Source organism: Lucilia sericata, unplaced genomic scaffold, assembly GCF_015586225.1.
Source record: "Lucilia sericata isolate MDLA Ls3-8-SP2 unplaced genomic scaffold, ASM1558622v1 Contig000183F_arrow, whole genome shotgun sequence".
NCBI lineage: Eukaryota > Metazoa > Arthropoda > Insecta > Diptera > Calliphoridae > Lucilia > Lucilia sericata.
Genome location: NW_023994211.1, coordinates 168,302 through 193,884, shown reverse-complemented (window position 1 = coordinate 193,884; position 25,583 = coordinate 168,302). Strand labels below are relative to the sequence as shown.

General features: G+C 28.5%; 2 protein-coding genes across 8 annotated transcripts; one reads left to right on the top strand and one right to left on the bottom strand.

Annotated features, from left to right (window-relative positions):
* Positions 1 to 738: 738 nt before the first annotated feature.
* On the bottom strand, positions 739 to 12,344 carry LOC119601652 (protein FAM151B). Of its 2 annotated transcripts, none has more exons than XM_037952726.1 (4): positions 11,887 to 12,344; positions 11,615 to 11,731; positions 5,455 to 5,696; positions 739 to 1,743 (listed from the first exon to the last, which is right to left on the bottom strand). In XM_037952726.1, the coding sequence occupies exons 2-4, from the start codon at positions 11,703 to 11,705 to the stop codon at positions 1,231 to 1,233; spliced, it is 846 nt and encodes a 281-aa protein (XP_037808654.1). In that variant the 5' UTR covers positions 11,706 to 11,731; positions 11,887 to 12,344; the 3' UTR covers positions 739 to 1,230. The 2 variants fall into 2 exon arrangements, with proteins under 2 accessions (XP_037808654.1, XP_037808656.1); XM_037952728.1 differs by having other exon boundaries at positions 11,914 to 12,012.
* Positions 11,699 to 19,002, top strand: LOC119601649. Of its 6 annotated transcripts, none has more exons than XM_037952721.1 (6): positions 11,720 to 11,870; positions 15,911 to 16,213; positions 18,152 to 18,233; positions 18,299 to 18,537; positions 18,640 to 18,799; positions 18,863 to 19,002. In XM_037952721.1, the coding sequence occupies exons 3-6, from the start codon at positions 18,158 to 18,160 to the stop codon at positions 18,985 to 18,987; spliced, it is 600 nt and encodes a 199-aa protein (XP_037808649.1). In that variant the 5' UTR covers positions 11,720 to 11,870; positions 15,911 to 16,213; positions 18,152 to 18,157; the 3' UTR covers positions 18,988 to 19,002. The 6 variants fall into 6 exon arrangements, with proteins under 6 accessions (XP_037808647.1, XP_037808646.1, XP_037808649.1 ...); XM_037952722.1 differs by having other exon boundaries at positions 11,721 to 11,870; positions 18,155 to 18,233; XM_037952723.1 differs by having other exon boundaries at positions 11,733 to 11,800; positions 16,137 to 16,213; positions 18,155 to 18,233.
* The last annotated feature ends 6,581 nt before the right edge of the window (positions 19,003 to 25,583 follow it).

The window sequence follows — 25,583 nt, the reverse complement described above, 5'->3', positions numbered from 1 at the left end:
TTTATCGCCCTATTTAATATACATATGGGGAATTTCATGTCAAGTGATCTAACTCAAAAAATCGATTTCGACGAAATTTGCAATATTGGATAATAGCTCAGACACAAATTTCAGCTCTATCGGTCAAGAACTGCCGGAGAGTCAAAGTTAGACATTTTGGTCATACAGGTTTTTATTCAAATGAGTGTAACTTTTCTCCTATTTATACCCTACACCACTATAGTGGGAAGGGTATTATGCGTTTGTGCTGATGTTTGTAACGCATTAAAATATTAGTACTATACACACCTTAAAGTATACCGATCAACTCAGAATCACTTTCGATCAACTCAGAATCACTTTCAGGTCGCAATTTTCAAGATAATTCGATGAAATTTGAAATACACGTAGTAGCAGAGTAGTCTCATAATTGTCGTAACACAGAAATTTCCTTTCGACAATGTGCAGACGAGTCGGATTTTAATCGTTTAATGCTTCAGAAAAAGTACAGAAAAATGTAATATAAAATTTGCCGTTTATACTGTTAAATGTCTAAGAGGGGTTTTTAGAGTTGGCAATCAAACGACAATTAATAATCAGATTAGTTAATCTAAAAATAAATTTAATCTGTTGAGCACAAAAATATATAAATGAATCACATTTCAATTTAAAAATAACACAAATTAATTTCAATATAATTTTTTATTTGTTTTTTTAAACGATTTTTGTATTAACATTTTTTATTTTTTCCTTTTTGTTAATTTTTAAAATGTTAAAATAAAAAAATTGTATGACAATTGATTTTCAAGCGGCTGTACGGAAAAGTTGAACAATATTCAACTTTTTACCGCATTGCCAAATCAAAATATTCCTATTGTGTAAATATTTTTATATGGGCAATTTTGTAAATACATAAATTTTATTAAAGCTGGTAATGCTGTTGCCGCTTGAAGCCGCATGCCGCGTATATTGGCCCTGTACTATAAGGGAAAATTAGACATTCATTAAAAATTGACATCAGACATGTCTGAAAAAATTGTTTACTGGGTATTTATTGTATATACATACAATAGGGTAACACAAGTGTTTACACAAAAATTTTGTTATTAATTTTTACACTCCTTTTCTGCGAAAATCGCATTTAATTGCATACTTTTTAGCTTATTAATGTATTTTTATATAGGTAGAAACATTTTTTATTCTAAAAACATTTTAATATAAATTTTTTGTTAACAGGTATAGAAGCTTAGCTTATAAAGACTTTTTGCTAACCTTATCATCATTCAAATTGTCATGACGTGACAAATCTAACTGGATGGATAACTCTATAGGTACATCCAAATAAACACGATCAAAACCAAAGGAAAATATAAATTTTCTCAATTTGTCAATATTTACAAAATCATTTTCGGACGACCATATAGTTAAGGTACATTCATTAGTCTCATTTACAGAATTTACCAAATCATGCAATTCAATTAAACTATTTGCTGCTATACCAGCACGTACAGGAAATGTTATATGTTGTCCCGTCTTAGTAACAATACTACTTTTTATAGTCTTCAGCATATCATTAGTCTCTTCACGTGAGTAGGAACCATTGTTGAAAGTTGTTGTCCATTTAGTTGTCCAGCCAATAGATAAAACAGCATTTTTAAATTGAGCACAACCCGCAAAAAATTGTTCTGGATCTACAGGTGTGATCATTGTTTGATTGACAGGGCCTTTGATAATATCGGCATTAAGCCAAATAGGATAGGTCATCTGAATGAAAAATAAATAAATCCAATAAATAAATCTGAATGAAAAATAAATAAATAAATGAATGTATGTACATTAGAGTGTCCCGAGGAACAGCCTCTTTAAGAATATCATGTAGGGATACCACTCAATCGATGCGTATAATATTTGAAAAATAAATTATTTTCGATATTTTCGAAATGGGTCTCAAAAATTCCGTAATTTTGAGCTGATTAGAGGAAAAATAATTTTAAAACTTTTGTAGAACATTTTTGGTCCACAAAATTATTTTTAATGGGCTCTAGAGGCATATTGTTTTCGCAATTTATCGTAATGGGTTGACACCCATTTTAATTGTCGTAATTTTAAGCTCATTCTGTTTTTTATTTGGTTTATTCCGTTTGAGATTGTATATAATACAATAAAAGTCGTTTTGCGGACCTGAAATACTCTAACTAAATTTTAATTAGTTTTCCCGCGATAAGCTCAAAATTACGGAATTTTGTGACACCCAATTCGAAAAGAAAAAAAATTTTTGAACATGTTGCACTGAGATCAAGATTTTCAATTCGCATTTAGTACATTGAAACGCATCGTTTTAGAGGTATTCCTAATAAAAAGTTTCCACGGGACACCCTAATGTACATACATACGTAAATCCATATACATATGTATGTATGATGTATGTATGATGTATGTATGTATGTATGTATGTATGTATGTATGTATGTATGTATGTATGTATGGTATGTATATGTATGTATGTATGTAGTATGTATGTATGTATGTATGTTTATGTCTGTATGTATGTATGTATGTAGTTATGTATGTATGTATGTATGTATGTATGTAATGTATGTAGTATGGATGTATGTATTATGTATTATGTCTGTATGATATGTTGTATGTATCTGTACTGTATGTATGTACTGTATGTAATGTATGGTCTGTATGTATGTATGTATGTAGGTATGTATTGTAGAGTAAATAGCACAATTATGTGTTGTTTCTAGATAACGAGCGAGTAGTTTGAGCACAAATTTTACTTGTATTTTTTATTTGTTAACAAAAACAAAATACAAGTAAAATTTTAACTCAAACTACTCACACGTTATCTAGAACAAACATTAATAGCAAATCCCAGCTGTAGACTCTTCTGCACGATTAAATGATCATATATGCGGCTCATTTTCAGATCATAACTGATATCATTCGTCGGTGAGGAAGATGGTACCATACCCGCGACTCTTTTCAATGAGTCATTTATGAGCCCCACTTCTGATCAATTATGACTCATTTTTTAATCTTTTTTGAGTCATTAATGAGCCAAATAAACTGGTCGTTGTTTGAGTTATTTCCGAATCATATTATAGTCATTTTTGAGTCTTTTTGGAGTAATTTTTATGTTTGTTGCAGACAAATACAATACAACAGAAAATATAACTACAAACTAAATTTATAAACAATCATATTTCAAACACCTGGATGACCTACTTATGATTGGTAAACATTTTGTTATTGTTTTTCAAATAATTGAGATTTCAAACATTAATTTGATTATTTAGACTTAGTTTAGTGTTTAGTCGCCCAACTATCTTTCGTAGAAGATCATTAAACACAGAAAATTATTATAATTAAATCATAATATAATTTCAATTTCCTTGAGAAAAAATCGATTTTATAAATATCACACAAATTCAAATACTTATACATTTAATTTTATAAACAAAATGAGAATTATATCAACTCATTTTAGGCCACACATAATGTTTTGCTAACTCTTCCAAAAGAGTATTTTCTGAGCCCCATTTCTAATCAGTTTCGACTCATTTTTGAATCCTTTTTGAGTCATTTTTAAGTGCAAGTGTTGCTGTTTCATTACAAACAAAAACATCTACATAAGGAACAATTTTAGATCTTCCAACTGCTTGAAATATGTCCACAAAATAAATTTTTAAAACCATCATATTTTAAACACCAGGATGATAAATTTATGATTGCTATACATTTTGTTATTGCTTTTAAAATATTCAGGATCATTTTCGAGTCATTTTTAAGCGCTCAACTTATTAATCACTTTAGGTCATCAAAAGGAGTCAAAAATGACTCAGCTGGGTATTTACAATTGCATAAATATAATTGCAAAAATACACCAGATCGTGATCGACTCAAAAATTATTTTTTTGATTAGAAATAAAACTCAAAAAGACAATAATCAATGTGTGTGATTTATTGCTCAAGTATTTATGAAAAACTTTGGGAGCCTTATGAAACCATAGAGGTATGAAATTCGTTAGACATCTTTAGTAATCCCATTCATAGTATGTAATGTCCTTTCTCTTCTGCTGCAACATTTTTTAAACATTTTGACTCTTAAATTGCAAAAATAACTCTATATTGCTTATAATTGGCAATAATTTGGGTAATATTGAAGTATATCTTTGCACTACGTTGATAATGTATACAAATCTTTACAAATTTGCTCCAACACTTAATATTGGTAATTTGACATTTTTTAAAAGTAGTGTTTTCATGTCAATATATCTTAAATTCACATTAATAAAGGTCTAACTAATATGCTTAAACAAACTGAAGTCAGCTTAAGCAACTGTGCGAACACATATAAAATGTATATGACAAACTATAATGTACTTAAGATTTGAATGCACGTAAGTACATTATAGTCACCTAAAAGTTTCCTCGGATTTTCTTAAGCATTTGAGAGACTTTTCGTTCGATTTTTACATTACCTTAAGCAAGCTTATGCACATTATAGTTGGGCCTTAAGTTCAATCATAACGTTCTGATTATATTCACATATAGGAAATTACTCACTCACATCTACGAGTGCCGTGTGAATTCGACTCTCTTGTGAGAAATTTAAACTTGTCAAAATACTCAAATGTTTAACTTACTTTTTTTTGGCCACTTTCAAGGATCGTACGCGAAATTGCAGTTATCCACAAAAAAACTGTAATTTTTTAAAATAGTTTTAACGCACTGAACTGGAAAAAATTTTTTGTTTAATTATTGACATTTCATTTTTGTTGTTGTTGAATCTTATTTTACAAACAGAGTTTAAATTTTTGGTATTGAAAATTCAAACAAAGAGTCGGACTACTTGTTATACTTTGTTCAAAACCATATTTTTTCATTCAAATGTGTGAATAAAAAATTGTATTTGAAAATATAATAATTCAAATCATGTAGTGAGCGTTAAAGTTACTTTTTAGTATTATTTTTTATCCGTCCGCTTTTCTATTCTATGAATTAGTCTTTGGACTAGTGTAATATATATTAGTTTACTGACTGAAGAAGTCGGCTTGAAATGCTTTTGTTTTATATTGATATAAATTTGCAATAATATGTACATACATATATGTACATAGATTTGATACAATCTTATTCAAAAAAGTACACTTTTAAATGTTGTTTTGTACAATTTAAAAATATCATTTGCCATCCCGGACGTGTATTATCTATGTGTGTTCTTATATTTGTTTGTGATCCAATATGAAGTGAAAAAAGAGAAAAGCAATGATTCGAAAAAGTAATTCCCAGTGAGTAAAATTCACTTGTGTTTTAATCGACGAATTTACGGAACAAATTTTTATAGAGGCATTGATTGTGCTGTTCGAAATTGGTTATGCCTTTTAATTATGCGTACGTACATATACATACATACTTATAACACAAAAGTTCTAAAATTGTTTCGTTATTACTTTTTATTCATACCTCCGGTATTTTTTCCTTCAAAGTTGGCAAAGCTCCTTGAAAAACTGCTATAGATTTAAAATCCAGTTTAACACCCTTCATATTTTTGATATGATTGTCATTGTGATTTTTTACTTGCAATAGAAAAGAATCCAATGATAAATTTGAAGTTTTCGCTGGTGGATGAGCCATTATAGGTAAGTCTGTCCCAGTGTCGCAAATTTTACCCATCACAACGTCAGCTTCTATAAAGTCAATATCACCTAAAAAAATAATAGGTTTGTTTGTTGTTTCATAGTAAAAGTTGTAAAACAAGAGAAATATAAAAAAAAAACAAGTATTAATGTATAGTCGGGCATGGCTACGGTGATCACATTTTTTCAGCAAAATACAGAACAGAAGAAAATAAACTACACTGAACACCATTTTCTAAATCAGAATTTCAATTGTCAATAAAGTTTTAAACATTATTTTATTGATTGTTCACAGAAAAAAGTTTCATCATAAATATTATAACTGCTTGAATTTTTTATTGTTTATTTAAGAATAAGTTCCCAAATGGTATGAATTTTTTAATTTTTGTTTTTTTAAACTTAAAATATTTCAAATTTATTTTTATTTTTCTATTTGTTAAAAAATGTTTGAAATTTTCTTTGGAAAATTGTTTATTTCATTATGATTTTTAGATTAAAATAGATGAAATTTGCGCGTAATTTGAAGTCTTTTTGAAGAATGGATGTTAACTATGTTTGCTGATGATTTCCTGTTTTAGATTTTGTTTTTCAACATTTTATATATTTTCAACATTTTATATATTTTATGAACTTTTAATATTCTGAATGAAAATGGTTTGGGAAAAAAGTCATGTTCGATTCATACAATTTATTACAAAATTCATTCCATTGTATTAATTTTTCTGTTTTAGAAAAATAAAAATTTATTAATTGATAAAGTACAAAAAGAATGCAAATACTAAATGTTTATACATAGCTGAAAAAAAAACTGTATTATCTACATTTGTGTCAGAATTTTTTAACATTTTCGTATTTCTTATGCGTTTTTATGTAAAACTGAAAAATAACGAAATACTGAACAAATACAGAACACTAAATAAAATACAGAACATTTTCACGTTTTTTAGCAAAGAATAATTTATACAGAACAGGACTCTAAAATACAGTGCTGTTCTGTATAATACAGAACGTCTGGTCACCGTAGGCATGGCCGAACATATGATACCCTACACCAGAGAGCATATAGTAGGGATATAGGCGAAACTGAAGGGGCTGTCAAACAAAATTTGTTATTCTCTTCACACAGACGATTTCTGAGAGAATAAAACACACTTGAGAGAACTAAACGCACTCACAAAACTTCAAATTTTCTTCGCGAAATTGCGAGGATATTAGCACTTAATAGTTTTTCTAATCACTTAAACTTAATATTTATTATTTTTTTGCATACTTTTATTCTCCGAAAATAATTTATATTTTACAAGCGAAAAAAAAAATTATTTTTAATTCTTTGACATTTCATTTTAATTTAAACTGAAAAAAGAAAAGTTGTAAAATTTCGTATTGAAAATGAAAAAAGTATTTCACATACTTTTTTCTTTTTCCATTAATAAAGAAAAAAATAACATAAAGACATGTTTATATGTTTTAAAATGAAATATCTTCTGAAAAAATTAAATAACTAATATTTTCATTTACTAGTATATGAAATGCCAGTAATAACATACAAAAAATAACGTATGAAAAATACATTTATTTAGTACCTTTGGAACAACTGTGTTTATTTTTGTGCTTCTACTAAACATTCTCACCAGTTAGGTTTTTGCCATCGGACTTAAGGGGTTACGGTTGTATGGGGGCTAGGCGAAATAATGGATCGATTTCAATCATTTTCAATAGCGTTTGTCCTTGGGTCAAATGAAGAGTATGTACCAAATTTCATTAACTTATCTATTTTGGATAACTTTAAACTTCGTTTTTATAGAAGGAACTAGCTATACCCAGTGTACCTTGCTACCCTAAAAGGAATATGTATAAATAAAAATCCCACTTAACGATTTTGAAGATTCTAGCCACAATAGTTTTCCAGATTTATAATATGTTACATATGATTGTATTCTATATCTATCTATAAAAAATTTGAATAATAGAAGATTTTCCAAGATGCACGAAATTTTGTATTTAATTTATATGTATATGTTGTGCCAAGCCACCCATTGAAAGTCCGCCCGTTATGCTGTAAATGTTCACATGAATTTCAAAGTTCTTCATGTAAAATTTGAAGATTCTAGCTCTAATAGTTTCTCAGATATAAAAATTTTTCTATTTGTGGGGTTAAAGCCCCCACATGAAAGTCCAAAATGTTCACATGAATACTATACTAATTTGTGCAAAATTTTAAGAATCAAGTTCTATTAGTTTCCCAGATAAACGAATTTTATATTTAATTCATATGGGAGGTGCCAAGTTTCCCATTGAAAGTCCGCCCGTTATACTCTAAATGTTCAGATGAATGTCAATATTCTTCATTTCTAGCTCTACGAATTTTTCTATTTGATTCATATGGGGGTTCAAGCTGAAAGTCCGCTTTTCCCTCCAAAATGTTCAGATGAATATTTAAGTTCTTCGTGCAAAATTTGAAGAATTTAGTTCCTTTAGTTTTCCAGATAAACGAATTTTTGTCTTTAATTAATATGGGAGTAGTCCGCCAATTTATTACCCAAAATGTTTAGATGGATTTTAAAGTTATTCGTGCAAAATTTGAAGATTCTAACTGTAATAGTTTTCAAGATACACGAATTTTTGTATTTAATTTATATGGGAGGTGCCACGCCCCTAATGTTAGTCCGCCTACTTTTTGTCCTAAATAATTATATTGACACTAAAGTTGCTCCGACAAAATTTGAGAACTCTAACTGTTATATTGTCTCAAATATACGGATTTAATATTTTCTTAATATGGGCGTGGCTCCTCGCCCACTTGGAATTTCAAAATAAAAAGTAGCCTATTACCTATTCCAGACATACAGGAATACGCTGTGAAAATTTGAATAAAATCGGTTCAGCCGTTTAGTAGTCTATAACGTTCAAACATACAAACACACATTCATTTTTATATATATACTAGCTATACCCAGTGTGCTTTGCTACCCTAAAAGGAATATGTATAAATAAATACCAGATTTATTATATGTTACATATAAAAGATGTCAAGCAAATTATTGCAAGTTCGCCAGTTTCTATCTATCGCCAATTTCTATCTATCTACAAAAAATTTGAATAATATAAGAGTTTCCAAGATGCACGAAATTTTGTATTTAATTCATATATGTGGTGCCAAGCCCCCCATTGAAAGTCCGCCCGTTATTCTCTAAATGTTCACATGAATGTCAAAGTTCTTCATGTAAAATTTTAAGATTCTAGCTCTAATAGTTTCTCAGATATACGAATTTAATTCATGTGGGGGCTTCAAGCCCCCCGGATGAAAGTCCGCCCTTTTTCCTCCAAAATATTCAGATGATTATTAAAATAATTTGTTCAAAATTTGAAGAATCTAGTTCTATTAGTTTCCCAGTTAAACGAAATTTTGTATTTAATTCATATGGGAGGTACCAAGTAACCCATTGGAAGTCCGCCCGTTATATTCTAAATGTTCAGGTGAATGTCAAAGTTCTTCAAGTAAAATTTAATGATTCTAGCTCTAATTGTTTCTCAGATATACGAATTTTTCTATTTTATTCATATGGGGGCTCCAAGCCCCCCAGATGAAAGTCCGCTCTTTTTTCCTTAAAAATGTTCAGATGAATATTAAAGTTCTTCGTGCAAAATTTTAAGAATTTAGTTCTATTAGTTTCCCAGATAAACGAATTTTTGTTTTTAATTAATATGGGAGGTGCCGCTCCCCTCATGGGTAGTCCGCCAATTTTTTACCCAAAATGTTTATATGGATGTTAAAGTTCTTTGTGCAAAATTTTAAGAATTTAGTTCTATTAGTTTCCCAGATAAACGAATTTTTGTATTTAATTAATATGGGAGGTGCCGCTCCCCTCATGGGTAGTCCGCCAATTTATTACCCAAAATGTTTATATGGATGTTAAAGTTCTTCGTGCTAAATTTTAAGAATTTAGTTCTATTAGTTTCCCAGATAAACGAATTTTTGTATTTAATTTATATGGGAGGTACCACGCCCCCTAATGCTAGTCCGCCTACTTTTTGTCCTAAATGATCATATTGACACTAAAGTGGCTCCGACAAAATTTGAGGACTCTAACTGTTATATTATCTAAAATATACGGATTTTATATTTTCTTAATGTGGGCGTGGCTCATCGCCCACTTGAAATTTCGAAATAAAAAGTAGCCTATTACCTATTCCAGACATGCAGGAATATGCTGTGAAAATTTGAATAAAATCGGTTCAGCCGTTTAGTAGTCTATAACGTTCAAACATACAAACATACAAACATACAAACAAACACACATTCATTTTTATATATATAGATATATGTGTGTACCAAGTTTCATCGTAATCTGAAAAGGTACAAAAACTGTTTTAAATTTTTGAAATGCCCCAATTTTGTTTCATTGTCATTATATTGAATAATTTAAATCAATTGAACTTAACAAATTTTGTTTTACTACTTTTTACTCGATAAAAATATTCAAGCCAAAAAAAGTAAAACAGAAAGTAACAAGTACTTCTCCGATCGCTTACAAATAGTGAGTTACAAATAGTGCAAATTCGCTTACGAAGAAGTTGTTGAGTGAGTTGCTTTATTTTTAATAATAAAAAGAGCCAGCGAGAATACGGACCAGGAACTTCTGTTTGTTAATCAAATGTTCTACTCACTGCACCACTTCTGCGCTTTTTTTTGCGCGTCAAATACCCAGCAAAAATAAATCAAAGTACTTCCAAAAGAATAACATTTATCACCACTTCAAAAGTAGCACTCATTGAATTTTTTTACCTTTTGAGGAAGTTATGTTTAAAGACTTTCGAAGAAGCGAAAATAATTATATTTTATTTCAATGTTGAAGATATATTTTTGTTCTTACATTTTTATGAGATAAAAAATTTTATATTTGGGCTTTTGTATTAAATGTGTCTGTTACCCTAATTAATGTTAATATTATTTAAGTCAAATTAGTTGTATTCTATAATACTACAATTTCACTTCCAAAAAACTTCGAAAAAAAGCTTTAAAACTTCTTCTTGAGAATGACTTCAGAAGTAGTGAATTTGGAATCAAATAAAAAGGACATTCCTCCTATGACAAGCCTGTGTTAAAATCATCACTTCTTCAGGTCTTTTTCAGTACTTCAATGGAGTAAATTCTACTTCTTTTTCGCTTCTTTGGAAGTTCTTTTTTTGCTTCTTAAGTCGGAATCAAATAAAATCTACAAACAAACTAAGGTGAAGTCATTTCAACAGCTGATTGTTTTTTTGTTCATGGAAATTTAGCCCGAAGTTGTCAAACTCCATATCAAGGCGAATAGACTATAAGGTGAAGTCATTTCATTTTGCGGCGAATTCATGAAATTTTTTATATATGTAGTTTGACAGCGTCGGGTTTGAGAGAGAATTTTTTTTATATTGAGTTTGACAACTTCGGGCTAAATTTCCATGGACAAAAAAACAATCAGCTGTTGAAATGACTTCACCTTATTAGTTTCGCCATGACTCCATATAAAGAAAAATTCTCTCTCAAACCCGACGCTCTCAAACTGCATATATAAAAAATTTCATGAATTCGCCGCAAAATGAAATGACTTCACCTTATAGTGTATTCACCTTGTTACTGTGTTGTGTTGATCAGGATGCACTCATAAGGTGAAGTCAATTCGACAGCTGACCACTCATGTTTTTATTTCAGCTAAGCACAATTAATTAATTTTTTAATAAGCTATAATTTAAAATTATATTCTTATTATACTGGTAGAATTTTTTCAATTCATATAAAATATTTAATAAATTGTATCTTATACATATTTATTTCACGTGGATAAATTTTTGGGCATGTGGGATTTTATTTTTATAAGGTAAATTAAAAAAAAGCACATTGGCAACATGTATATTTTTTGACATATGTAAGTATCTAATTTTGTTGTTTCTGTAGAATTGACTTCACCTTATGAGTGCATCCTGGTGTTATTGTTATTTTTACTTACTATTTAAAGCATCTGTTAACTGCTGCTGACTATTAACTGCATGAGCCCACGTTAAAGCTGTCAAATTTGCCGTGGCTCCTTCACTATTCATTGTATTTATTAAAGTTGGTTGTTGAACTGTGTATTAAAAAAATTAAAAGAAACTCTAAGATATGATATACGATCTATCGATTAGTCAATCTATTGGTATTTTAACATTATTGTTTCAATTCAATTAGAATTTAATTTAAAAAAACAAATTAAAATAAGTATATATGTATGTACACACACACCACTAAACAAAAACTGCTATAACTCACTGAATGACGAATAAATTACCAATTAAATTTGGAATGAACTTGCTTACAATTAACTATTGTTGTTATTGTACCCTTCATCTTCGTGAGAAGTGTACACATAAGTTTGTCAATCCGTTTGTAATTTCCACAATATAATATCAAACGTTCATATATAACGGAGATATGAGTAAAATTCCGAAAAATCGTGATTTTTCCAATGTTAAAGAAAATATTTTAATTTTATTCCATTGATGATAGTACTTTTAATACGGAGTATCGTTACTATTTTTTTGGTTTGCTCTCTTATAGTTATGGAGTTATAGACGTTCAAAACTGTATATATAAAGTTAAAAATCACTTGCTCTATAATATGATACGAAAGGTCATGGAAAGGCCTTTCAGATGATGTACAATATTATATGAATTATTAACCCATTGAGTGCCAAAAGCTAAAAGAGGGCTTTGAAACATGACATATTTATGTATGTATGTATGTATGTATGTATGTATGTATGTATGTATGTATGTATGTATGTATGTATGTATGTATGTATGTATGTATGTATGTATGTATGTATGTATGTATGTATGTATGTATGTATGTATGTATGTATGTATGTATGTATGTATGAATGTATGTATGTATGTATGTTTGTATGTATGTATGTATGTATGTAATAAATATACTATGGAGAAGGGTATATAAAATTCGTCATAGTTGAATTTAGTACGGTTATAATTTTATTTTCTGTAGTTTCATTACCCACTTCTACGTAACTAAAAGTATCTAAAACAAATATAGAAAGAAATGAAAGAGAATTATAAGAAACAGTATTGTCTACATTTGTTTATTTATTTATGGATAAAATTTTAAAAGTTATTATAAAGCAGTTTTAAATAAAAAATATTATCTGTTAAAAAATTTAATATTTTTCTACAATTATACATAAATATTTTTATTATTTTTTAGAGAAATAAGCAAAAATATTTGGTAAATTTTAGACACGTAAAGTCTAATGAAAAAGTATAATGAAATTCCAACCGTAAAAAAACAATCTGCTGTTGAAATGACTTCAACTTATTATTTCCGCCATGTGAAAAACGTTGTATAATTTACCAGGGTGTACTGAATACAAGGTGACATCGCTAGCCCAGCTGATCATTGTTTACAATTTTTTATGCATAGACTTGTATGCAGGCTTAAACAGCACGTTTGTCAAACTCCATATAAAAAAATTTGACAATCGTGCGGTTGCTCCCAAGTGATGGTACCTTGTTAACCGTCTTGTCTATACCCGAGCAAAATTACGTACATCAATACCCAACATACCCGGGTATGTCATACAATTTATATGGCCATTTCATCTTTTTATACATTTCTAGTGTATAATTCAGATAATTATTAAAACTATTTTAATAAAACGTCTGTATATATAAATTAAATAGTTTTTGATCATAAACCATTAAATATTAGCAATTTTTTAAAAGTTTTCTTATTGCTTTCCTATTAACAAAAATGTCATATGCAAAAAACCTAAAGAAAAACGCCTTCATAACGTATAATGTACATTATGCAGAATTTGACTTTGTAAAATTTTGACTTCAAGAAGCTATTACTCTGTGACCGGGAAAGATAATTGAACAAATATTATATATATTATTTATTAAGGTGTATAAAATCGATTAGCATTAATGAAATTGTTTTTGCTTTCGTAAGTAGTGAACTTTTTTGCAAAAAAAGATTGCTAAGTCATGGTCAAAATTAAAATTTTAAAATTTAAACTTAAATATTTTTGTTTACATAAATGAGAATAAAATTATTATAATCTGCATAATTTTACTTTACTAAATCATATACAACAAAAAAAATTATTTCATCAAAATCGGCCCATATTTGCTAATGTTACAGGGTCCACAAATATATCACAATTATTTATTTATGAATAAAGACACATGACTCTGTATTTGAAACTAAATTTGTTGTTTAATTAAATTTATACGATACAATGATGAAAAACATACCCGGGTATGTGGGTATTGACATAACGGTTAAGTATACCGTGTAATTTACATTTGAGGTCACACGATGGGTCAGTGTTGTCAACTCAGTGCTTTTAGCACTGATTTTAATGCTTTTAAAAATGCTCGACGCTAGAAAATTTCGAGTTTGTGATAGCAAAGTGGCACTTAATTTAACATCGAAACTGTAACTTTAATAATTTTTTTCTAGAAAATTATGAAATATTTTAAAATAATATTTGAAGGTACATAATTTTAATTTAATTTTTTAAAATTTTCTAGAAAAAATGTCCATGATCTTGAATTTTTGTGTTTTGGGAAAAAAAGGTTTCAGTTCAAATTTCTATCATTTAAGCAAAGTTAGGCACAATTGTATGAAGGCACCTAGCCTTCATACCATCTGTTCGACAAAAAGAGAAAAAATTTGTTAGACAGAAACCGGATTATATATGTACATATGTAGTATGTACGACTGAAACTATAAATTTAATGAAGAAAAACTTCGTTTTTAGTTTTTTATTTCGTGATCCGGTGTTCATTTTAAAGCACTTAAAATTTTTTCAAAAAATATTTTAAAATATTTCTACTGCTCAAATTTGATGTCAACAGAACAAGAATAGTTGGGAAATATTTTGTATTATTTCTGGATAAAAAGATGTCAATACATTATAAAATTGTTATCCTTTATTATCTACTAGCTCTGCCCTGTCCGCTTTGCTGGCCCTAAGTACAGTACTTTTTGCTTATAGTCCATTCTGCTTAAAGGCTTAAAGATGTAAGCCAAAACAACCCTATTCACTTGCAGGTTTTTTACCTACCTACCTCAGTTTTCGTTTAAAGGCAATTTTCTTTGCATTCATAACTAATATCATGGTAAAAATATCAAGGTAGTGTCATTCTCTCTTTTTGTCGCCATATTAACCATCTGACGTTTACTGGTATTTTAATAAATGGAGTTACCACATTTACTTTGAAAATCCCATTTTTTGTTTGTTTATTTTTTAATCAAAATCAAAAATAAAATTCAATTTAAACTAAACTAAAAATCAAAATGTACAAATGTAATAAAAAAAATCAATAAAAATTTAAATAAATGTACAAAAAATTCAATTAAAACTATAAACTTCCTGTTAAGTCCTATATCAAATTGAATGTCTCTTGCTGTCCGTATCAAGCAATTGCAATTAGTGCTCCATCCGGTCCAAGAATACACGGTTTTCTTCAAGTGAAAAAATTTAACATTCACGAAATCTTTAAGTACTTTGCTTCCAGTTTATTGTCTAATATGGACACGATTATTACATGTTAATATTCGAGGGAATGAGTGACATCATTAAGCAGTCCTGGAATAGTAGATTGGATTGCAAAATATAAAAGGCCTTAGGGACAGAACTTGATGTGAAGGCTACCAAGATACTTATAGGACTGGGTAAACGCATTCCAACGGGTAGGAATTAGAGTCATCGAGCATATAATTTGCCACTATCCTAGGACACAGAATCATTCCTTTTTATATATTTTATATCATTCTTGTTTTCTTTTAGTGTTCTTGTTTCTCTGTCTTTGGATCTTCAGTCTCTTTGAAGGGAATTACAATGAACCTTATGGTCTCCGAGTGGATGTTGTCCTTTTTATAGCACATAAACCTTCTTAACCTAAACCTAAGGACACAATTATACATTGCTTCAAACCCCTTTCAAATGATAATCTACATTGTATACAATTTAAATAACAAACTAAAACAATACCTTTTTTTAATCGGGACAGCTCGACAACAGTTACCACTGGATCTAAATTATTTTGAAAATTATTAACATAAATTCCACAATCACAACACAAATTTCTTAGAAACTATTTTTCCCTTTTTCATATGTGGCAACGATGTTCTATTTATTTACAAAATACGAATTTCAAAAAATACCAGCAAACTTCAAAAAGTTTTTTTGAGAGAGAGGAATGACACTACCTTAATATTTTTATCATGACTAATATTGTATAGAAAAAATATTTCATATAGTCCACCCTGTTTTTTTAATACTTCCCAATAAACCAAAGAACGATATGATAGCGAAAACGGTATTAGTTTATAAAGGCGATTATGATATCATATTTTAACATTGAAAACGATATTATTATAATATCGTTTTTAAATATTTTTGTTTCCAATAATTATTTGAAAAAAACTTCAAACAAAAAAAAAATAATTTAAATTCAACATTTTCAAGCGAAATATAGATAAAAGCTAATCTAATAATAGTTATTTTTAATTGTGATTAAGCTTTGAATAATAATAATAAACACGGTAAGTAATCATCTCATTTTTGCAAAAACAATATTTATCTTATGTGTATGAAGATTAAAAATGAATTGTATATGTATGTACGCAATTTTTTATTGATTAGAAATAAGAAAATGCCTAGAGTAGCGGGGAAAAGAGAAAGTAGTGCAATTTTCAAATATTATACGGAATATTCAAATTGTTCAGATATAGAAATTCCCGTCGAAGAAGAGGAAAATGAGAATGTATTTGATTCTTTCGATTCAAACAATAGTTTTAGTGAGGGCAGTGATAGAGAACAGGAGTCTTTACGTGACCAAATAGCTCAGTGGTCTATCAAACATAACATAACAAATGCTGCTCTAAACGATCTGTTAAAAATTATCAGACATAGTATACCCAATTTACCAAAAGACTGCAGAACATTGAAAGAAACACCAAGAATCTGCAATAAAGAAACTATTGAAGGCGGAACATACATACATTATGGGATAGTTAGTTTCCTTAATGAATATCTTTCACACAATAAAATTTGTGAAGAGGAAATATCTATTAATTTTAATATTGATGGTCTTCCCGTTTCCAAAAGCTCGGGATTGCAAGTATGGCCAATCTTAGGCAGTGTTAAAAAAGTTATTTTTATTGTGGGGTGTTTCGAGGGTTATTCCAAACCAAAAAATTCACAGGAATTTCTAAAAGCTTTTGTGGAGGAGTTGAAGGTTCTCATTTATGAGGGATTTACGTTTGAAAACAAAGTGTACAAAGTTTCAGTGGGCTATTTTATTTGTGACGCACCCGCCAGAGCATTTGTGCTCAATATAAAATCCCATTCAGGATTTTACTGTTGTCACAAATGTCAAATTCAAGGCGAAGTAATAAATCATAAAATGATATTTGATAATCAAAAGTATCCAGATAGGACTAATTTTGATTTCCGTAACAAAACTTTTCCAGAACACCACACAGTATTAAGCCCTAATGCTCTCGAAACACTCCCAATAGACATAATAAACAAATTCCCTTTCGATTACATGCATGTGACATGCCTAGGTGTGATGAAATCTCTATTGAAAGCGTGGTGTAAGGATAGGAAACAAAATTATTCGTTATCTTCAGCAAACATTTTAATTTTAAACTCAGAATTATTAAATATCAATTCCCACATACCACGAGAATTTAATAGAAAGTCAAGGACCATAAAAGAATTGGACCGTTGGAAAGCAACAGAACACAGGTTATTTTTGTTGTACACTGGGCCAACTATTATGTCAAAATTTTTAAGTGCTGACAGATATATCCATTTTTTAAAGCTTAGTTTGGCCATGAGGGTATTATTGGGTGAAAATGATCAACAGTATTCCCTAGCAGAGAACCTATTAAATTCCTTTGTTGAAGAAATACCTCAGCTTTACAATAGTTATTTTACAACATACAATTATCATTGCTTAACACATCTGGCTAATGATGCTAAATTGCTCGGTTCATTAAACAGCGTTAATGCGTTTGAATTTGAAAATTATCTACAAGAAATTAAAAGATTTATCCATAAAAAATCCTTCATTGGCTCTCAAATATATAACAGAATGGCAGAAAAAAGCAAATATAACATAAGAAATTTTGAAGGCAACAAAATTGAAACCAATGTATTTTTATCGTTTTTGAAGACACAAAATTACTACTTTTCAACTCAACATCCGGACAATTACATTATATTTCAAAGTAAAGTATTTAAAATTGATAGTATTATCGCAGAAGGATCCGAATACATGTTTATGGGAAAAGAAGTTTTAAATTTAAGGGACCTTTTTGAGCTACCGATGAAATCATCATATTTCAACATATTTTCGGCAAATTCTATAAATTTTTCACATGAGATATCTAAAATAAATGTTGTTTCTGTAACAAAATGTTTATGTTTACATTTTAACAATCAATTTATTTTTATTCCATTTATCCACTAAGAAGACAATGAAGCGTTCACACGATTTTAATATATTACTGGACAATGAAGAACCTGAGTCCACAAATAGTACATATAAAAGAGGTGAGAAATTGGTAATAAAAAAATATTATAAATATGACAATATAATTTTACTCATTTATCTTCAGATAAACTAGATATAGTTTTAGAAAAACTTTCCAATATCGAAGTCAAAATTACTAGCAACACAAACTTATTGGGAAGACTAACACAGGAAATTATTGTAACAAAGAATGGAATGAAAAAATTACAAGGTGATTTAGAAACTAAAAATTTAAACATTTTACCCAACACTCCATTCGAGGATCTTAAACAGTTTATGGAATTCGATTCAGACGTAAAAGATCCAGCTAAATACGCTATATTGGTAAGTATAGTATTTTCAATATTGTTGTAATATAAGTAAACATTATTATTATTGTTATTATTATTATTATGATTATTATTATTATTATTAATATTATTACAGACAAACAACTTTAGGAGAATTACGGCAAGTTCACATATGGAATTTGTTTTCAAATGCTGGAGAGTCCTTATGAAGGACTCTGTGGCGAAAAATCTTTCCTGGACTGGCACAAAACAAAAAAAATCTGTACAAGAGTTGTCTTGTACAGCTGCCATCAAAGGTGGGTTTTAATTTATCTAAAATTTTCATATATTTGCATATTAAAAATGTACATACTTTTCAGATGCCTTCATGAAAAAGTATCCAGCTGAATCTGTAGATGCCTGTGCCCAAAAAACTAAAAAATTTTTTTTGTATGCCAACGATAGATTAAACAAAATAGAAAAATACAAATCGAAAGCTAATTAAACCCATTTATTCAAATAACCGAATCCCTATTTACTTTAATTTTAATCACAGTAATTGTTTTTGCGCATTTTTATTCACTATTTGTTTTTTCACTTTCTTATATTTAAATCGCATTAATTGTTAATTAACATTTATTATTTATTATATTATTTAAAAACAAACAATACAAATATACATATACATATTTATATGTATAAATAAAAAGAATGCAAATATTTATCAAAAATGTTTTGTAGGTTAATTATAAAACTAATAGACGGTTATAAAAAATGCAAAAACCATATTTAAATGGAGATTTTACTATCGTCATTACTGGAAATTATAATACCGAAAACGATATCATAAAATTGTGGAAAAACGATATCATTAGGAAAGGTACAATTTTGTACGTAAATACTATCGTTCTCGATACGAGAACGAGTATCACTTATGATAGATTTTATCACCTAAGTGATATCGTTTCGATATCGTTATAATATCGTTTGGTTTACTGGGTTGTTTTTAAACAAACTGGCAAACTTATTTTTTTGAAAAAAAAATAGAGTCATTTATTGTAAAATCTTTAAAAAAGAAACTATCGAAGATTACAGAATTCTTTTAAAAATGTTACACAATTCGCAATTTATATTTCATATAGAATTTTGTAATTTTAATCCATAGGTACTGGAATTCAGAAAGAAAAAAAAAAACATTTTTAAAATTTTGTATGAAAACTACTCAGTTTTTCTTATTGTTTTTCATATAGTCCACCCTGTTTTTTTAATACTTGTTTTTAAACAAACTGGCAAACTTATTTTTTTGAAAAAAAAAAAAAAAAAAATAGAGTCATTTATTGTAAAATCTTTAAAAAAGAAACAATCGAAGATTACAGAATTCTTTTAAAAATGTTACACAATTCGCAATTTATATTTCATATAGAATTTGGTAATTTTAATCCATAGGTACTCGAATTCAGAAAGAAAAAAAACATTTTTAAAATTTTGTATGAAAACTACTCAGTTTTTCTTATTGTTTTTCATATAAAATTTTCAGTTCAGTTATAGTCAAAGAAATTCGGTTATAGTCCTAATTCGCTTATAGTCCACAAAAATTGTGCAACTGTAATTGTGGACTATAAGCGAAAACTACTGTAATACAAATTAAAAATATTTTATTATAACACGTCAAACTAAAATCTTAGGTGTGTTTGCGTATTAATTTATGATAAATAAATTTAAAATAAATCCAATTACAAATCATTTTTTAATATTCGTGTGTTATTAATTTCTATTTTATCTTTAAAAAAATGTAAAATTTACAAAATTTTTGTTTTGATTGGTTTGTTTACATTTTCAAATATCAACCATATGTTGTGAACATATGTTTTAAGTATATCTTTTACTGGAGAAAAAATATCCAGTAAAATAAAATATTCTTCGTTGCAAGTTTTGTAAAGTACGCTAACAGAATCCAGTAACAAAAGTACAAATTGTTACAAATTATCGAGTAAGCGAACACACCTATTGTACTACCCTCAATATTGTAACCTCAAGACTAAAATCACTTTTTCATGTGATTTCACAGAGAAACAACTCGCAGAGATCCAAATCTTCAACAATTCTGTCAGACATACTTTCGAGAAAATTCCTATTTAAAATCGTATGAACAAAAATCCGAGACAACCTCTGAAAATTTTATCAAAAATTTAGATTTTTTTTCTGCTTTACCAGTGTCGGTTTTTTCTAAATGTTGATTTTTCGAATATCCTATAACCCGGTTTTTTACTTTTTCAAAACCGGTTTCGAATACTTTTATTTGGATTGTATTCAAAGATTAATTTCCTTAAATTTTGAAGTAAATAATAATACAGCCCATTTAAATTTTTAAAATATTGGAGTCCAAGAACTAGAGTATATTTTTCTAAAGTACCTTTGTGTAAACATTTTTAATTTTCCTAATTAATTAAAAAATTTTATTTAGAGAATTGATTTTAATAACTGATTGACAAAGTTTTGTCAATCTTAAGATTATATTCCAATCACAATTATTAATTTGGGACTGAAATATTATAAAAGTGTTGGAATGCCGTTGAAAATTGCCATAGTTCCTTATGTTTAACAGAAGTGTCCCACTTTTTCCCTAATTGTTTTACGTTAAAGATATGATGAAAATCATGCGACTAGATCTAAAGTGCAACAATCATTTTCACATGTACAGGAAACTATGGCCCATTAGTATTAACTCTGTGTACTTAGTTTTTCATAATCAGCTCTTATGCCCCTGTAAAAGGACCTTAAAATTTAAAGGACATTCGATTTCAAAAGATATATAAAATTTGGTATTAAGTTATGGTCTTAAAAAATTGTGTTTTTTTTTGGAGGAAATTATACCAAATATATGGAAAATAATCAAAATTAATCAAAATTAATCCTTGAAAATAATCAACTAATTTTTTGATTAATTTAGATTTTTTTTTTTTTGATTATTTTCATTAATTCCAATTAATCCCTGATTATTTTTAATCGTAATCAATAATTAATTAAAAAAAATTGAAAATAATCGTTAATTAATCATTGATTTTTCCTTTTTAATAAAAATAATGTAATTAATAATGATTACGATTATTAATCATTATTTTACAGCTATGTTTTCAACATATTTGTAAGAATCAAAAATGTTCTGTCGCATTTAGAGAAACCGGCAGTAAGTGAGCGAGAATTTTGAATTTTTTTATAATATTGTTAAGGGCTACCATATATATGAAAAATCCAAAATCTTCAAAATTTCTTGAAATTCTTTGTCTGGAAACTCCAATAGGGATTGTTTCTTCGAGATTTGATCGAGAAGGGGGCAAAAAATAGGGATATGGACATAAAACAGACAAAATTATATATATATATATATATATATATATATATATATATATATATATATATATATATATATATATATTTGTACATTTAGGGGAAAAAACGGGTAAAACAGGTTTTCTTAATTATCTTACCGAATATATGTGATACGAGAAAAATTTTAAATGCACCTGTATCTACTCTTAAAATAAGCAGATGGGTGTCTGGTACTTTTTTGAAATTCGTACTTTTAAGGGATGAAAATATGTATCAAATGTGATTTTGGTGCCTTTTTTGGCCCTTTATAACTTTTTAACCAATAAACAAAATAACATTTTTGTAAATATTTTCCAAAATTAAGAGACACCTGTTTCATCCTTTTTAAAATTCAGTCCGTTTTGAGTGTAATAGGGAGAAAACTGTATTTTTGGTACTTTTTTATCACATTAAGAAAACTTTTTCGATTTACTTTTTAGTACTTTGTATCTCATAAATGGCACTTTTTGAATTTTCTAAAATATTCAACCTAGGAACATAAATTTTAACATAGTGACACACGGTTCTTATTAAATGAGAATTTATTGAGAGAGATTTTTGTTCTTTTTCGTTTTTCCGATGGTACTTTTTGATATTTTTACGATATTAAACATAGAAATATAAAATTTACTTTTCTTCTTCATTCATCTATATACAGTGGTGGCTACGATTTTAGCACACTTGGTATATGTTGCCTATAACATAAAATATTTCCTATAGTTCTTAACTTTTTTAACATTTTTTTTTTATGCGTAACACATGTCCTTCGAGGATCACGACACATTACATTTTGTTCCACTACTTTGTTGCATATAGATTTTTTTCTTTCCAAAGTACATCTACCCCCAAAAAAATCTGGACATAAGTTTAGCACAAAATTAAAAAATCATTAAAAATAAAACAAAACAACCGGCTATATTTATCTTATTGCACTTACAATTTTATATTTTGTGGAATAGTTGCAGATTTTGATAATATCATTCCTCCTCCTGGACATAATCTTCACCAGAACCCTCTAGAAATTTCATGACATAAATATTAACTTTCAGGCCATAAATTGGCAAAATTCTTGGTGATTTCTGCTTTTATTTGTTGGTCCATATCATGTTATATGTTCTCTATTGAATTGGAATCGAGAAAATATACTGGGCACTGCAAACATGACAATCCCGCTCGCTTCCAAGCAGTTCATCTCAGCACTTTTAGCATATTTACGGTCGATGTCGACCAAAAAACGCCATCTTTGTCCTCCGATTTTTTTAATAAAGTATTTAAGATCCTATTTTGATAGTCATACGGATCCACTTCTGCATCCAACATCAATATAGGACCAACAGCACGCCAAGAAAATAATGAATACCATGAAATTTCCCCCCATTGTGATATATGATTTATCTGGAACACTTTAGCTTTTTTCAGATCAAATTTGATGGAAAAATGTAACTATGCTGTACTCCAAACATGCAGCAACAACCAAAGTGTACATTTAAAACCATAAAACACAATGGGTGAAATACGACTGAATTCGGAGGCGTTTTCCGGGCGTAGTGGAGGTTCTATACGCAAGGTGGATGCACAAATGGATCAGTATGACTATCAAAATAGACACTTAAATATTTTATTAAAAAAATTAGTGGACAAAAGTTCAGTTAAATGGCGTTTTTTGGTCGACAATGACCCAAAATATGTAAAAAGTACAGAGAGGAGCTTCTTGGAAGCGAGCGAGATTGACATGTTTGCAGCGCCCAGAATAATTTCTAGATCCCAATCCAATAGGGAACATATTAAACGAAATGGTGCAACAAATTCCTAAGAATTTTGCCTATTTATGGGCTGAAAGTTAAAATTTATGTCATGAAATTTCTAGTGGGTTCTGGTGAAGATTTGTCCAGGAGAAGAAATTATATTATCAAAATGTGCAACTATTCTACAAAATATAAAATTTTAAGTGAAATTACATAAATTTATCCGGTTTCTTTGCTTTATTTTTAATTTTTTAATGATTTTTTTATTTTGTGCTAAACTTATGTCCAGATTTTTTTTGTTAAAAAAGTTAAGAACTATAGGAAATATTTGATTTTATATTTAACAGATACCAAACCAAAGCTAACCTCATGGCCGCCACTGTATATAAAAATGTGTGTTTATTTGTTTGTGGGTTTGTTTGTTTGTTTGAAGTCTATAGACGGCTTAACGGCTGGACCGATTTTCTTGAAATTTTAACAGTACCTTGGTCTATATCTGGAAGGAACTATAGGCTACTTTATATTTAAAAATTTCAAATAGGCGAGGTGCCACGCCTACTTATTAAATAACTATTAAAAGTCATATATCTTGGAAGCTGGTACAATTAGAGTCCTCAAATTTTGCACGGATAGCTTTGACATTCATAAGAATATTTTTGGACAAAATAGGCGGAATGACTATAGTGGGCGTGGCACCTTCCATATTAAGAAAATATTGAATATGAATTAAATACAAAAAAATATTTTATCTAAGAAACTAATAGAACTAGATTTCTAAAATTTTGGAAAAAGGCCTTTCATATTCATCTGAACATTTTGGGGGAAAAAAGCGGACTTTCATCAGGGGGTGGCTAATGGGCGGACTTTCAATGGGGGGATTGGCCCCTCCCATTTGAATTAAATACAACACAATATTATTTACATTTTCCATAGCTTACATTTAAGCAAAATTTATTGCTTAAAATTAGGATCATGATCTAGCGATAATTGGAATGGCCTTATACTTATGAATGAATTTGTAGATACATGTATTTGGGTAGCATTTTTTTAAAAATATACATATTTAGATACTTTTTAATACATATGTATTTAACCTAGAAAGTTGTTGTAGATACTTTTTGATACACTTGTGTTCCAGCTAGAAAGGTGCTGTAGATACAATTTTACTTACTAGGTATATCGGTAAGAATGTAGGAATAGCTACTTTTCCACACACAAGTATATTATAAAGAAGTGTAATCTACACACAATATCACAAACCAAGTATATCAGTTAGTGTGTCATTTTCAAGCGGCCATACCCTGTGTAAAGTAAGCCAGAGTGTGTGTAAGTTTGTAAGCACTTTCGAATACAAAATAAGCAACATAATATCAATGTAGTAAGCTATAAATTTTCTGTGGGGCAAAAACATCAAATTTTTTATTAAATGAAAATCTATAAGAGATATTTTGTAGTACTTTTTTTCAAATAGTACTTTCTATATTTTCTATAATGTGGAAGTTAACAAATGGAACTCAAAATACCAGCTTCTTCCTGCATGCGATTTTATTCACGTGATATTGAACGTAAAAAACTGAAACATTAAAAAAATTTTAATTTTTCTATAAAAGAAAACAAAATTTTATATGTATTTAATTTTGGTTAGGGTAGCGAAGCACCCAGGATATGCTAGTATAGTTATAAAAAACAAAATTGTTTACACTTTTGGTAATATTTATTGTTTAATTAACATTTACCATATTACAGATATAATGAAAGCCTTTTAACATTATCACTGGAGTTTAGCAAAAATTGTAAATTTTCAAATAAACTCTGCTAAAATATTGCTTTAAATACTAAAAAAAAAATAACCAGTAATTTTAAATGCAGCTTAATTAAATTATTTTGAATTCTTAAGACAACTTAAAAACTTAATTATTCTAAAAAAATATATATAATATAAAGACGACTTTAGACTCAAAGTTCAATAACGTCATAACACATAAGT